The sequence below is a fragment of the Triplophysa rosa genome, linkage group LG14, assembly GCF_024868665.1.
Source record: "Triplophysa rosa linkage group LG14, Trosa_1v2, whole genome shotgun sequence".
NCBI classification, from domain to species: Eukaryota; Metazoa; Chordata; class Actinopteri; order Cypriniformes; family Nemacheilidae; genus Triplophysa; species Triplophysa rosa.
Window position 1 is genome coordinate 12,057,534 of NC_079903.1, and position 12,957 is coordinate 12,070,490.

At 38.8% G+C, this 12,957-nt stretch overlaps 1 protein-coding gene across 1 annotated transcript in view; it reads right to left on the reverse strand.

Annotated features, from left to right (window-relative positions):
- med13b (mediator complex subunit 13b) overlaps positions 1–12,957 on the reverse strand; it is a 34,394-nt gene that overhangs the window by 15,251 nt on the left and 6,186 nt on the right. Inside the window, exons 4-5 of the mRNA XM_057351374.1 lie at positions 2,410–2,555; positions 272–469 (exon numbers count right to left, since the gene is read on the reverse strand). Coding sequence (XP_057207357.1) covers positions 272–469; positions 2,410–2,555 — 344 coding nt within the window. The remainder of the gene's footprint in view (positions 1–271; positions 470–2,409; positions 2,556–12,957) is intronic.

Below are 12,957 nucleotides of genomic sequence, written 5' to 3' on the forward strand. Positions count from 1 at the left end.
CGACATACACCAGTAATACGGTATATTAAAATTTCATATCATAACAAAAATACACACCGGTATTTGGTATGAACCGGTATATCGCCCAGCACTAACGGACGCGCAGACACACACAGACAAGCACGCACAGTCAAAAGCACACATTTAAGATAAAGGAGAGAGAAACACAGGTCAAATATTAAACTGACTATAAATTCCTATATGCAATATTAATTAAGTAAAAGACAGACCGTGACACAACAATGACACAACAGCACACTTTCAGTCTTACCAACAACAACCTCGACAGCAGCCAAAGAATCGTCCTCCCAATCAAGGTCATCCATCTTATCATCTGTGACCTCCTTGGCGTTGGGGCCTATGGGATAGAACTGCTTCCATTCTTCTATTAACTTCTGGGTTGGTGGGTCTGACATCTTGAAAGACTGGCCTGTCAGAGACCCGCTCAAGCCGTATGGAGAGAGAATCACTGTGGGAAAACAGAACAAAGGTTAGTGTGTGACATTGGTGAGTGTAATGTGATGACCGATACTTCCTGATCAAGTCTCCTTGTTCACCTTGAGGTAACGTGAGAACAATGCACTGGGCCACAAAGTAAGGCAAAAAACTGAAAGCAAAGAGCTGTCATTAAGGTTAGCTTATGAAAAAAGAAAAGCAAAACTGAAAAGAGAGAAAACAATGCTTTACAGTACAGAAGCCAAACGAACATATGGCACGTCTCCACAGGTGGGTAATAAACCAAAAAGGATTTACAACAAAATAAATAAAATGAGGGTTAATAGATGATCATAATCAGCTGATAAAAACATTTTTTTTTCTGGCTACATCATCAGTCAAGCACAACTCAAAAGGATTCTTGGCACCAGTACACAAGACAATAAAATATGAAGGAGTTTATTGTAATTGGAATAGGACTGAGTTGCACTTGGCAGCGAGCTCCATTGCATTTACAGATGTACAGTATATAACCATAAGAAAGAATTAGTCTGCCCTCAGAGAGACTAATTCAAACTCAAGCCAGACAACTGAGAACTGCCCCGTGAATGAGCTCAGCCAAAGTCAATCTCCAGCTATTAGAGTGAGAATTGGAATCTAAAATAAGTCAATGAGTGACCGATAGACAGAATACAAATTAGAGGCAGACTGTGCTCTTAAAAAATTTCTCCTGAAAATAAAGATAAAAGGGTTTTCCATAAAGCAACACTGCAGTTTAAATGCAACGTATGCCCTATCATAAATATACTTCAGTTGAACAAACTTTATTAACTTTCACTCAATTTTTCATCCACCTTGTTTGCTTTCAACACTGATGTTAACATCCATAATTTACTACATCCTTAACTCAAAACTCATACATTACTGACAAATATGCATATTTATGGGACATTTGTGAGATTTGCAAAATTACTGGTATTATTGTTTCAATATCACAAATATAATCTTGTTATTTTAAAAGTCCCTTAACCGGTTCTACCAAATCAATTGCAGGTGCCTATGTCCATAAACTGTTCATTTATTATTCTGAATTTTTTCAGATGCTGCAAAGATGTCTTAAAGGAACAGTTCACCCAAACATAAATATTCTGTCTTCATTTACTCACCTTCGAATTGTTCCAAATCTGTATACATTTCGTTGTTCTGATGAACACAGAGAAAGAAATTTGGATGAATGCTTATAACCAAACAGATCTTGTCACCCTTTGACTCCCATAGTAGGAAGAATTACTTTATCATTATTTTGTTCTGAACACAACACAAAAGACATTTTGAAGAATGTAGGACAGCAAACAGTTCTGGGGCACTTTTGACTACCATTGTACTTTTCTGTCTGGTTATAAGCATTCTTCCAAATATCTTTCTCTGTGTCCAGCAAAACAAAGGAATTTATACAGATTTGGAACAACCTGAAGGTGAGTAAATGACAGAATTTTTATTTTTGGTTGAACTATCCCTTGGTTAACATTCAACCCAAAATATTTCTTCAAAAATGGATTCAGGACTGATATGTATCAGATGTACTTCAGGAGAAGAGGTTGAGGACAACCACAGAAACATCCTGTTCAGGATAAAAAAACACTGTTCCAAGCATAAATGTAATTCACAAGCTCTCGGGAGTACAGTGGTGATGTAACGGAGAAGAAAGCTTGAGAAGCAGCGACTTTGGAAAACACCTCATCAGGGCCACGGTAGGACTACACTGAGATAATAACTGCCACAAGAGACACAGCGTCTCTGAGGTGTTAACATGATGTAGGCCTTCCATTACTGCACCCTTGAGCAGAGGAGGAAAACATGTGTTGGCTACCATTCTGACTGCTTAGAGTCAACTACAAACCACAAAAGAATAAAGTCAAACTTGTCATTTTTTTAGTTTAGGCACTACACCGTAAAATTTCCTCAAGCTTCTACCTTGCACTGAATTGTTGCTCTGCTGGGCCAGCGTTAGGTGCTCCTCACTCAACAGGTAGACAGGCTGGTGCTGGTTGATCTCCACGCTGGTGCACACATTGCTGTCTCCATGAACGAAGAACACGAAGGAGCATGACAGGTGTTCACTGCAGGAAAGAGAGGCAAAGGGTGAATTACTCGAGGGATTTGCAACTACATCCTGAAAGAAAGTGGCAAACGTTCTGGAGGTCCCTGAGAACAATGTGTTGACAGCTGAGGTCTTCATGTTGTGATTACAGTGAGAGCCACTATTACTGACACAGAAACACTTAACTGGGAGAACTGTAAAGAGCGATGGGAAATACTACAGCATTACTTGTAACAAGCTTTGGGGCTTTTGAAGTGTTAAGATTAAATCCTCGCCTGCATAATGAAATTTTAACACTGCAAGTTTTTTTTTTGAGCACTAGTTCTTTAAGATAACAAGTTAACACCTGTGAGCGTGTGAGCCGCAGGCTAGAGTAAACAGCTGTTACAGTGTAACCACACATGCAGAGGATCAGCAATAAACATACTACAGAACACAACAGTAACTGCAGAATTTGTATGGTTTTGGTACCATTTATTATTTTATTTTCTACTACAAACTTTGATTTGAACAAACAACATTGGAAAACAAGTCTTTTGGTCTGTTAACAGCAACTCTGGTTGGTGGATCTCTGTCTTTAGGATTATGGGTAGTGTAGTTTTCCAACAGGAAGTCAGCAATGTAACTTTTAACACATGTTAAAAAAAGGGGTGGCCATGTTACGGCCAAGGGGTGGAACTACACTGACTGTCCAATGACAAGCCTTCCAATTTCCAAGAATCCAATCAGTTCGAATCAAGCCCCACCCTACATTTTTCCTCATTCAAGAAGCTGTTTCACATATACAGTGCCGTGCAAAAGTATTCATCCCCCTTCATTTTATTCACATTTTGTTATGTTGCTGCCTTATCTTAAACTACTTTAAATGTTTTTTTATATTAATCTATACTCCATGCACAATAATGTCAAAACAAAAAACTGATTTGTGACTTAGAACTTTGCAATTTTTTCAAAAATAAAAATTTAAAATAAATACATTGCATAAATATTCATTCAGTAGTTGGTTAAAGCACCTTTACAGACTCAAATCTTTTTGGGTATGATGTGACAAGATTTACACATCTGCATTTGGCAATTTTCTGCCATTCTTCTCAGATCCTTTCAAACTCTGTCAGGTTGGATGGAGATCATCAGTAGACAGACATTTTCAGGTTTATACAGAGATGTTCAGTTGGGTTAAAGCCCAAGCACTATCCGGGCCACTCAAGGACATTGGCAGAGTTGTCCATAAGCCACTCTTGCATTGTTTTAGCTGTGTGCTTGTTATGTTGGAGAATGAACCTTATGCCCTGTCCGAGGTTCTGGATGTTCTGGGCTAGGTTTTCATGATCACTATCTCTGTATTTTGTGCCGTTGAGCTTTTCTTCTACTCTGACAAATGCCCTTGCCCCTGCAGCTGAAAAACACCCCCACATCATGATGCGGTTTCCAACACACTTTACTGTTGAGATGGTATTGTACAGGTGTTGAGCAGTGCCTGGTTTTCTCCAGACATGATGCATGAAACTGAGATTCATCAGACCAGAGAATCTTGTTTCTGACAGTTTGAAAGATTCAATGTAAGGTACGTTTTTGCATATTTCAAGTTTTCATGTGTCTTCTCTCAGCAAAGGCTTGAGTCTGGCCACTAAGCCATAAAGCCCAGATTGGTGGAGTGTTGCAGTGACGTTTGTCCTTCTGTAAGTTTCTCCCATCTCCATATATGATCATGCTGTTGTGAGTAATCATCAGCTTCTTGGTCACCGCTCTAACCAAGACCCTTCTCAATCGATGGCTCAGTTTGGACAGGAGGTCAGCTCAAGTAAGAGATCTGGTGGTTCCAAACCTCTTTCATTGAGGATAAATGGAGGCTACATGCTTCTGTGAACCTTCAATACAGCATACAATCCTGTCTCAGAGCTCTACTGGCAGTTCTTTTGACCTCATGTCTTGGTTTTTACTTTGATATGCATTTTCAGCTGTTGCACCTTTTATTGAGAGGTATGTGCCACTCCAAATCATACTTATTCAATTGAATTTGCTACAGGCAGTGTTAATTTTGACAGCAAATTTTGATTTAGTTTTAGTCATAGTCTTTTGACGAAAATGCAATTTAGTTTTAGTCACATTTTAGTCAACCCCATCATTTTAGTTTTAGTCTAGTTTTAGTCGACGAAATATGAAAAACATTTTAGTCGAATAAATATACATTATATTTAGTCTACTAAAATCTAAAGGGCGTGTTCATTCAGTTCATTCAACCAATGAAACGCTCTGACACGGCTCACACTCAAAGGCTATTGGCTCATGGCATGCCTCTTTGAAGAAAGAGCTGCACTGTCTTTGCTTGATACAGCAATGAATGAGAATAGCTTTCAAAAAGACATATTATATAAATTGTATTACATTTCTTTAGTCATGCAAACATGTTACATATTTGGTTGGAATGTACAGTTCGACTCACTTCATCACTTCTATAATCAGTAGAGGACAGCGCTGGTTTCTTTTGGCTGACTTTATGTTGCATTTCACGTTATGCAGCAGCTCGTGTTAAGTTAACATAGGCATATAAAAACCTTTGAGCTGCCTTCGTAATGTGTTTCGGGGTGACTCGCCTGCAGTCGCGCTTCAAGTTTGCGGCGTTTTACCGGCGATCGTGAAGGAAAATAAGACGCTTTGTAAACCGCGGAATAAGCAGCACATGCGCGCAAACTGATGTCCGCCAGGTGGGACAAGAATATTTTCGTCTTGTTTTTATTAGTTGACGAAAATGTCAGTATATTTTTATTACAGTTTTCGTTATAATGTATTCATTTTTATTTAGTTATCGTCTCGTTTTCGTCAGTGAAAACATGTCGTTAACTAATACTTTTCGTCATAGTTTTCGTTAACGAAATTAACACTGGCCACAGGTTAACTCCACTAGAAGTGTAGAAACATCAACAAGCAAAACTAATGCTTCTGAGCTAAATTTCAAGTGTCCCAGAAAAGGGCATGAATACTTATGCTATGCAATGTACTTATTTCAGTTTTTAATTTATAATACATTTGCAAAGTTATCACAAATCTGTTTTTTGTTTTGTCATTAATGTGCAGTGTGGTGTATAAATTAGTAGTTTAAGATAAGGCAGCAACATAACAAAATGTGAATAAAATGAAGGGGGATGAATACTTTTGCAAGGCACTGTACTCACCCTGTCTGACTATCTTTCTTCCGCAGAACACAAAAGATATTTTGAAAAAAAATCGGTAACCGAACAGCACTTGCCCCCATTCACTTCTATCGTATGTATGGACACAAAACCAATGCAAGTGCATGGGGGCCAGTACCAGTGTTGGGAGTAATGCGTTACAAAAGTAATGTATTACAGTAACGTATTACTTTTTGCTCTAACGCAGTAGTGTAAGGCATTACTAATCAATTTTAAGTAATATTTTACTCGGTACATGTTCAGTAACGCTTGCGTTACAACAAACTTTTCGCTAGCAAGACATTAACAAATCAAAAATCCTGCAAGTTCTATTTCCTGTTCGTGAATAGATGCGTGTGGTGGCATTCATCTCCCTCTGGCTAGTGGAACTTTGTATTTTTTATTGTAACGCGACATGATTTCAGCCTCTGAGCTCGAGGTCCAAGGCAATTGGCCCTGCCCGGCTCGCTGTAAGCCCTAGTGCCAGTGTTGCCAGGGTCGCGGTTTTCCCGCACAATTGGGCTATTTTTGAAAATGCAGTTGCGGGAAAAATTATGGAGCCGCGGGGTTGCGGGTTTTGGGGCTATTTCATAATGTACTGCGGCCACCAAAATGTTTATTTATATTCCAAGGATAAATGTTAATTGATGAGATTCTTATTGTGTATTCATACTCCGATGAATACTTGGCAACTCCAGGACCGGTCCGTTCTCAAAAGTAGGGATGCAGCGAAATGAAAATTCTTGGCCGAAGCCGAACATGATGTGAAACACTTGGCCGAATAATACCGAACACCGAACATGCTTTTTTGCATTTCTTTATTTATTAAGCCATTTTTTTCACTATTGCACAAACTGAATAGTCAAAATGTGCTTTTTATAATTTGTCTTGCTTTTCAATAAGATACAATACAACTTAATATAAAATTGAGTAAAAAAGTAAATTCAAACAAAAAATTGAGCCCTCTCCCTTCATGAATAGCCTATATTAATTAGGCCTATAACTGACTGCTAAAAGAATGTAATGTAAGTTACTCTGTACCCCGACAACAAAACACTTCATTAAAAAGTGTCATTCCACATTAGGCCTATAATCTAAAAATATGAATAAACTAAAACTGTTGGATTATTATAGGCTACATTGCAAAATGATTTGAGAAAAAAAAAATCCAATGCAAGCAATTCTGACTGATGCTGACTGACAACCATTTCAGTTCACGTCTCTCCTCCAAACTCCGCCCACAAAAGTTGACTGTTCTAGAAGGTGCACTCGTGGATGCACCGAACATACTTTGACAAGTTGTTTAGTACAGGGAACTGTGTGCACGCGACCACTGTATGATGTCAAAGGATGTCGCGAGCGGCGGGGCTACTGTCAGACAGCCCACTTCCGTCTGAAGTAAAGTTACCGACCGGTAAAGACGCTTTTATTTGGAAATTTACTTTCGTGCGGCAAGTCCCGTGCTGTGTCTTTCTCTGACACTTTAAAATGCTCCACACACACGCGCACGCACTGCCAAAATGTTTGCGGCAGTAATAAAGTGCATGCGTGTCTCTCTCTCTCTCTCTCTCTCTCTCTCTGCTGGTTGCTGCTTGATCGTATCACGAGTCATGTTCGGTAAAATTTATTCGGCCACTTCACAAATTTTCGGCCGAACATTTTCGGTGGCCGAACATTCGGTGCATCCCTACTCAAAAGTGTGGGGAACGAGTGTCTGACAGGCAGGCTACAGTGCAGGGAGGGACGCATGACAATGGTATTAGACAATGCATCCGAATTATGTTTTTACCAATGTTTCGTACTAAGGTGCATGTCATGTTGCGAAGAAATCACTCGTGAGTGTACAACAGTTGATTCTTCCGGCTGCCAAATATCACGTTTGAGCAGCGCTATACGCAGTCTAGAACAACTAAAACATTGACACGCTTGTACACATTATACATATGCAATACATTTAACCATGCTTATTTCTTAAGCAAGTTTTTGCATGTCTTACGAAGAGAAAACACTTTTCTCGTCCATTTCCGTGCGTGGCCTCGAGCACACATGGGATCTTTTTTAAAGGGACACTCCACCCAAAAATGAAAATTCTGTAATGAGTTACGTACCCTCTAGTTGTTCCAAACCTGTATAAATTTCTTTGTTCGGTTGAATACAAAGATATTAGGTACAATGTTAGCAACTGAAAATTCTTTGGCATCATTGACTAACATAGCAGAAAAATATATAATGGTAGTCAAATGTGACCCAGAATTGTTTGCTTTCCTAAATCCCCCAAAACATCTTTTGAGTTCAACAGAACAAAAATATATATACAGGTGTTTTTTCTGCATAGAGAAATTGGAGGAGGCCATCTCCGTCAAATGTCCTGCCGCCTCAGGCTCTCGCCAAAACTATGTTGCGAGTCTTCACAAGAAATGCTGCGTGCATTTAACCGACTGTCATTTGTAACTGCAGTTGTGACATTACGCCACAGTGGAGGCGCTGTTTCGTTATCAGCACACTGAGGCGCTATAAAGAGTTCCAGAACAAGAGCTGGCTGTGTTTTGCGGCTGTGTGTTTTGCATCCAAGTACTTTAATTTCTTGAAATGTCTTAAATTAACATGACGTACATCATTGTAATGTCTTCAGCTGTGCAGTTGGATCGTTGAATCAGCTTATACTGTACACAGCGAGTTCGCCAGTATGAAAGCACATTGCGTTCAGAACGACTCACACACGAATGACTCATTTGAACCGATTCATTTAAACTATTGAACTTTTCAGTCACTAGCAAATATAAGAGATCCTTTAAAATCATTTAAAGTGAACCAAGATGTGAATTTAGTCATTTAGTAAGACTGGTTAACTCAGTTGGCTATGGTGGGCTGAAAAGTTAGTTGAAATGATAAAAAGCTTTATTTGATTAAAAAACATTTCTGTTTGGTTGAATAAAAGTAATGTTTTATATAACTTAATAATTGTCATTTTCATCTAATTTTATTAGAACTTTTAATATGTCACACTCAAAGTCACTTTGGGTAAGCCACTTAAAGGTACGGTAGGCCTACGTGTGTATGTACAAGATCAGGATGGCACCACCTCCGCCTCATTTTGAGCCAGGACAAACCCTGATATACAATACCTAGGAAACCATTCATTTAAGTAAATATAGCAATAGAAACGTCTTTTGACAGTTGTTAACTTTGATTTGACATCGGAAAATAATTGGGCTAGTTTTCATTCCTTTTGGGTGGGTTTTGAGGGGTCATTGGGCTGCTTGTCAGGAAGCTAGTTAGCAAGATCCCTGTGACCAGCAGCAATGACAAGGTAAGCTAACGTTTACATGATGACTAGCTAGAATTCTATAAAATCTAGATCAGTGATGGGATGGGACTATTTTGTATTTAAATACCTTTTAAATACAAAATACATTTAATTTTTTTCAATGTGTTTAATCTTAGTATTTTTGTATTTTCAAACTAAAATACTTTTTGCCAATCAACCTCCTTATTAGACTGCATGGATGGGCAGTGTTTAAAATACATCCATTTGAAATACAAAATACTATTATTTTGTAATAGTATTTTGTATTTAAATGCATTTAATCTTAGTATTTTTTGTATTTATTTTTGTATAGTGGTTCCCAAACTGGGGTACCCCCGGGGGTACCCCAGGTGACAGAGGGGTACATGAACAAAATCCTGTTTTCTTAAGAAAAATGAACAAAATCTACTGTTTACTTAATTATAACGCACCTGACAATAAACCAGTCATGTTTTTCTCACAAGCTAAATATAAAGATGTGCTCCCTCTAGTGTACACACAGCAAAATAGTAGTCACGTAGTGCCATAAAAGGTCAAATTCATGACATCCAATCAAAAAATATGTGTCCACTCATGCGTAAGCGCACGTCTTTATGTACCGCATGTAATTCGACTGCACGTGGCTTGGAACGAAGCAACAACTGCTTGTTAAATTAAAATGGATAAGTGGTTGCAAAGATTTAGGCCTGCAACCACAGAAAGAAAATCAACTCCCAGCAGCTCGGATGATCCACAGTCCTCTGACCACACCCCGGGTCCCTCCAACAGCACTTCGGCTGCAGGTGTAAAATCAACCACCCGCTCCGGTTGACACCGACACAGATAGCGATGCATCGGAGACTACAGCGTCAACTCAGGTTCAGCAGTTCACAGAAAGACGATCAAAAAGGCGTAAATATGATGAGAAATACATTTCATATGGATTTACTTACATTGGCAGTGACGAAAATCCCAAACCACAGTGCGTTATATGCGCAAAAGTACTCTTTCATAACTGCATGAAGCCAGCGTTTTTGCGCAGGCATTTAGAAACAAAGCATGCGACTTTGAAAAATAAGCCGCGAGAGTTTTTCGAAAGACAGTTAAGACAACTCGGGAGTAGTAAGGCCCTTATAACAGCGTCAGAAAACCTTAAGAAAGGACTGGAAGCATCCTACATGGTGAGTTACAGAGTGGCTAAAACGGGCAAATCCCATACTATTGTGGAGAACTAAATTCTTCCTGCTTCAGCTGATATTGCGGGTATTATGCTTGGGGGAAAAGCCAAAAAAACAATACAGAAGATGCCGTCATCAGACAACAGTTTCACGTCGCATCGCTGATATGGCAGAAGACGTTTTAAAACAGCTATTGCTTCTCATAAAATCCAGCGAATTCTACGCTTTACAAATCTATGAATCAACGGATGTAGCTGGTTTGGCTCAGCTGCGTGCATATGTCCGGTATATTTATGATGGTTCAGTTATGGAAGATATACTTTTTTGCAAACCGTTGGAAGGCAGAGCAACTGAAGAGGAGATTTTCAAAGTTTTAGATGGCTTTGTAACATCACATGGACTTCAGTGGACAAATTGTGTGGGCATTTGTACTGATGGAGCGAAAGCCATGACAGGCAGGCTGAGTGGACTGGTAACACGTGTGCAAGCAGTTTCGCCCTGCGCGGTTTACGTACATTGCAGCATCCACAGAGAAGCGCTGGCCACCAAAGGAATGCCTGAACGTCTTAAGGACGTTTTGCAAGATGCTGTAAAAATTGTAAACTTTATTAAAGCAAGGCCTTTGAATTTTCGTTTGTTTTCTGCATTGTGCAATGAAATGGGCAGCGACCACGTCACATTGTTACTACATACTGATGTACGATGGCTGTCCAGGGGAAAGGTTCTCACACGATTGTTTGAATTGAAGGATGAACTTGAAGCTTTTTTTATCGACCATCCCTTTGAATTGAGTAACCGCTTACATGACGAAGAGTGGCTTACAATATTGGCCTATCTGGGTGATGTGTTTTCCCGTCTGAATGAGTTGAACATCGGATTGCAGGGAGTTGCCACAACCATATTTAATGTACAGGACAAAACTGAGGCCATGATCAGAAAGTTTGCTCTCTGGACTAATTGCATTAACGAGAACAACACCGAAGCCTTTTCATCATTGCATGATTTTTTGCTAGCAAACGAACTCTTACTAACAGCGTTAAGCGTGACATAATGAAACACCTTTCTGAGCTGTCTTCGCAGTCGCGCAAGTACTTTCCCGAGACAGACAATTCAAACACCTGGATTCGCAATCCATTCTCTGCAACCAGCACAGCGCACCTTCCTGTTTCTGAGCGAGAGTCTCATTGAAATCTCTACGAGTGGCGCTTTGAGAATTGACTTCGCACAAAAATTACTGACAGACTTCTGGATAGCTTTGCATGCAGAGTATCCTGCCTTAGCCGATTGTGCTTTGAAAACATTACTGCCCTTCTCCACAACTTATCTTTGCGAGAGTGGGTTTTCAGCACTTGCCTACATAAAGAACAAATATCGACACAGACTCTGCATAGAGAATGATTTGAGACTCAGACTTTTTCCGATACAACCAAACATCACAGAGTTATACAAGTCATTTCAAGCACATTCATCTCTTTAAACAGTGAGTCATTTATTTATATATGAGTCATATATCATTTATTGTTTGATAAAAGAAAATTACATGTATTTAGAATGCAAATAAAAAAATGTTTGAGACCACAATTGTGACTGTAAGAAAGGGGGTACGCAGAATGATGTTAAATCCCTGGGGGGTACGCCATTGTAAAAAGTTTGGGAACCACTGGCCTAGTTAATTCAAGAAATCAGCAGTCTAATAAAGAGGTTGATTGGCAAGAAGTATTTTGTATTTTGAAAATACAATAATACAAAGACATTTTGTCATTTTAGAATGTTATATTCTACTTCTGTAGTTATTTTGGTGAAAATAACTCAAAAGTAATACAAGAGTCATGTAACGTATTACAATTCTGAGACAGTAATATTGCAAGGTAAGGGATTACTTTTAAATAACAGTAACAAGTAATCTGTAATGTATTACAGTTTGGAAGTAACTTGCACAACACTGGCCAGTACACACTAGGGCTGTGCGATTTGGGGAAAATATCTAATTGCGATATTTTTGACACATTGCGATTGCGATTTGATTTGCGATTTTAACTTTTCTAATTCAAGCTTCAGCTCAATATTGTTGTGTGGAGCACAGTATGGGTATGGTTACCCTGCTGAAAGAAAACAACAAAAAAAACATTACAGAAATTCTAATTGTTTCCATTAAAACCATTACAAAATTCATTTGTGTTTTGGGCATTATTCAAATAGGGCTTACTGTTCAATTGGTTCCCAACTTCCAGATTACATCACACCAATAGAATCCAAATACCAGTGTACACTATTGTAGTTTCCATTAAAACTAATACAACTCCCATTGTAACCCTTAAATCCATAACATTTTCTATTGTGTTAGTGAATTATTAAAATAGTTCATAGGTTATAGGGATGTCACGATTCACCGTGAGCCGGTTGAAAATCGGTTATAATGAGTGACGATTCAAATCGGTTGAGGCTTGAACTGAATCGCAATACATTTTTTGAACAGCAGGGGCCGCTATTTTCACTGCAAACCTAAACGTGGATGCTGATATTTCTTAAATGCAAAAAAATCCAAGAAAAGCACAGACAGTATTAGTTTGTTTATATTAAAGAGACTTTTTCTATTATTAATTTGTTATAAAATTGCAGTTTAGTTTTGTTATTTTAAATAAAACATTTTATTATTTATTATTGACGCGCTTGCGTCAAGCCTCGTCCATATTGCCAGATGCCCCTGTGGAGCCGGACTCAATTACTATAAACGTCATTACGAAACAGGCTGTGTGTGCGCGTCAAGTTTAAACGGCTCGTCCGCGA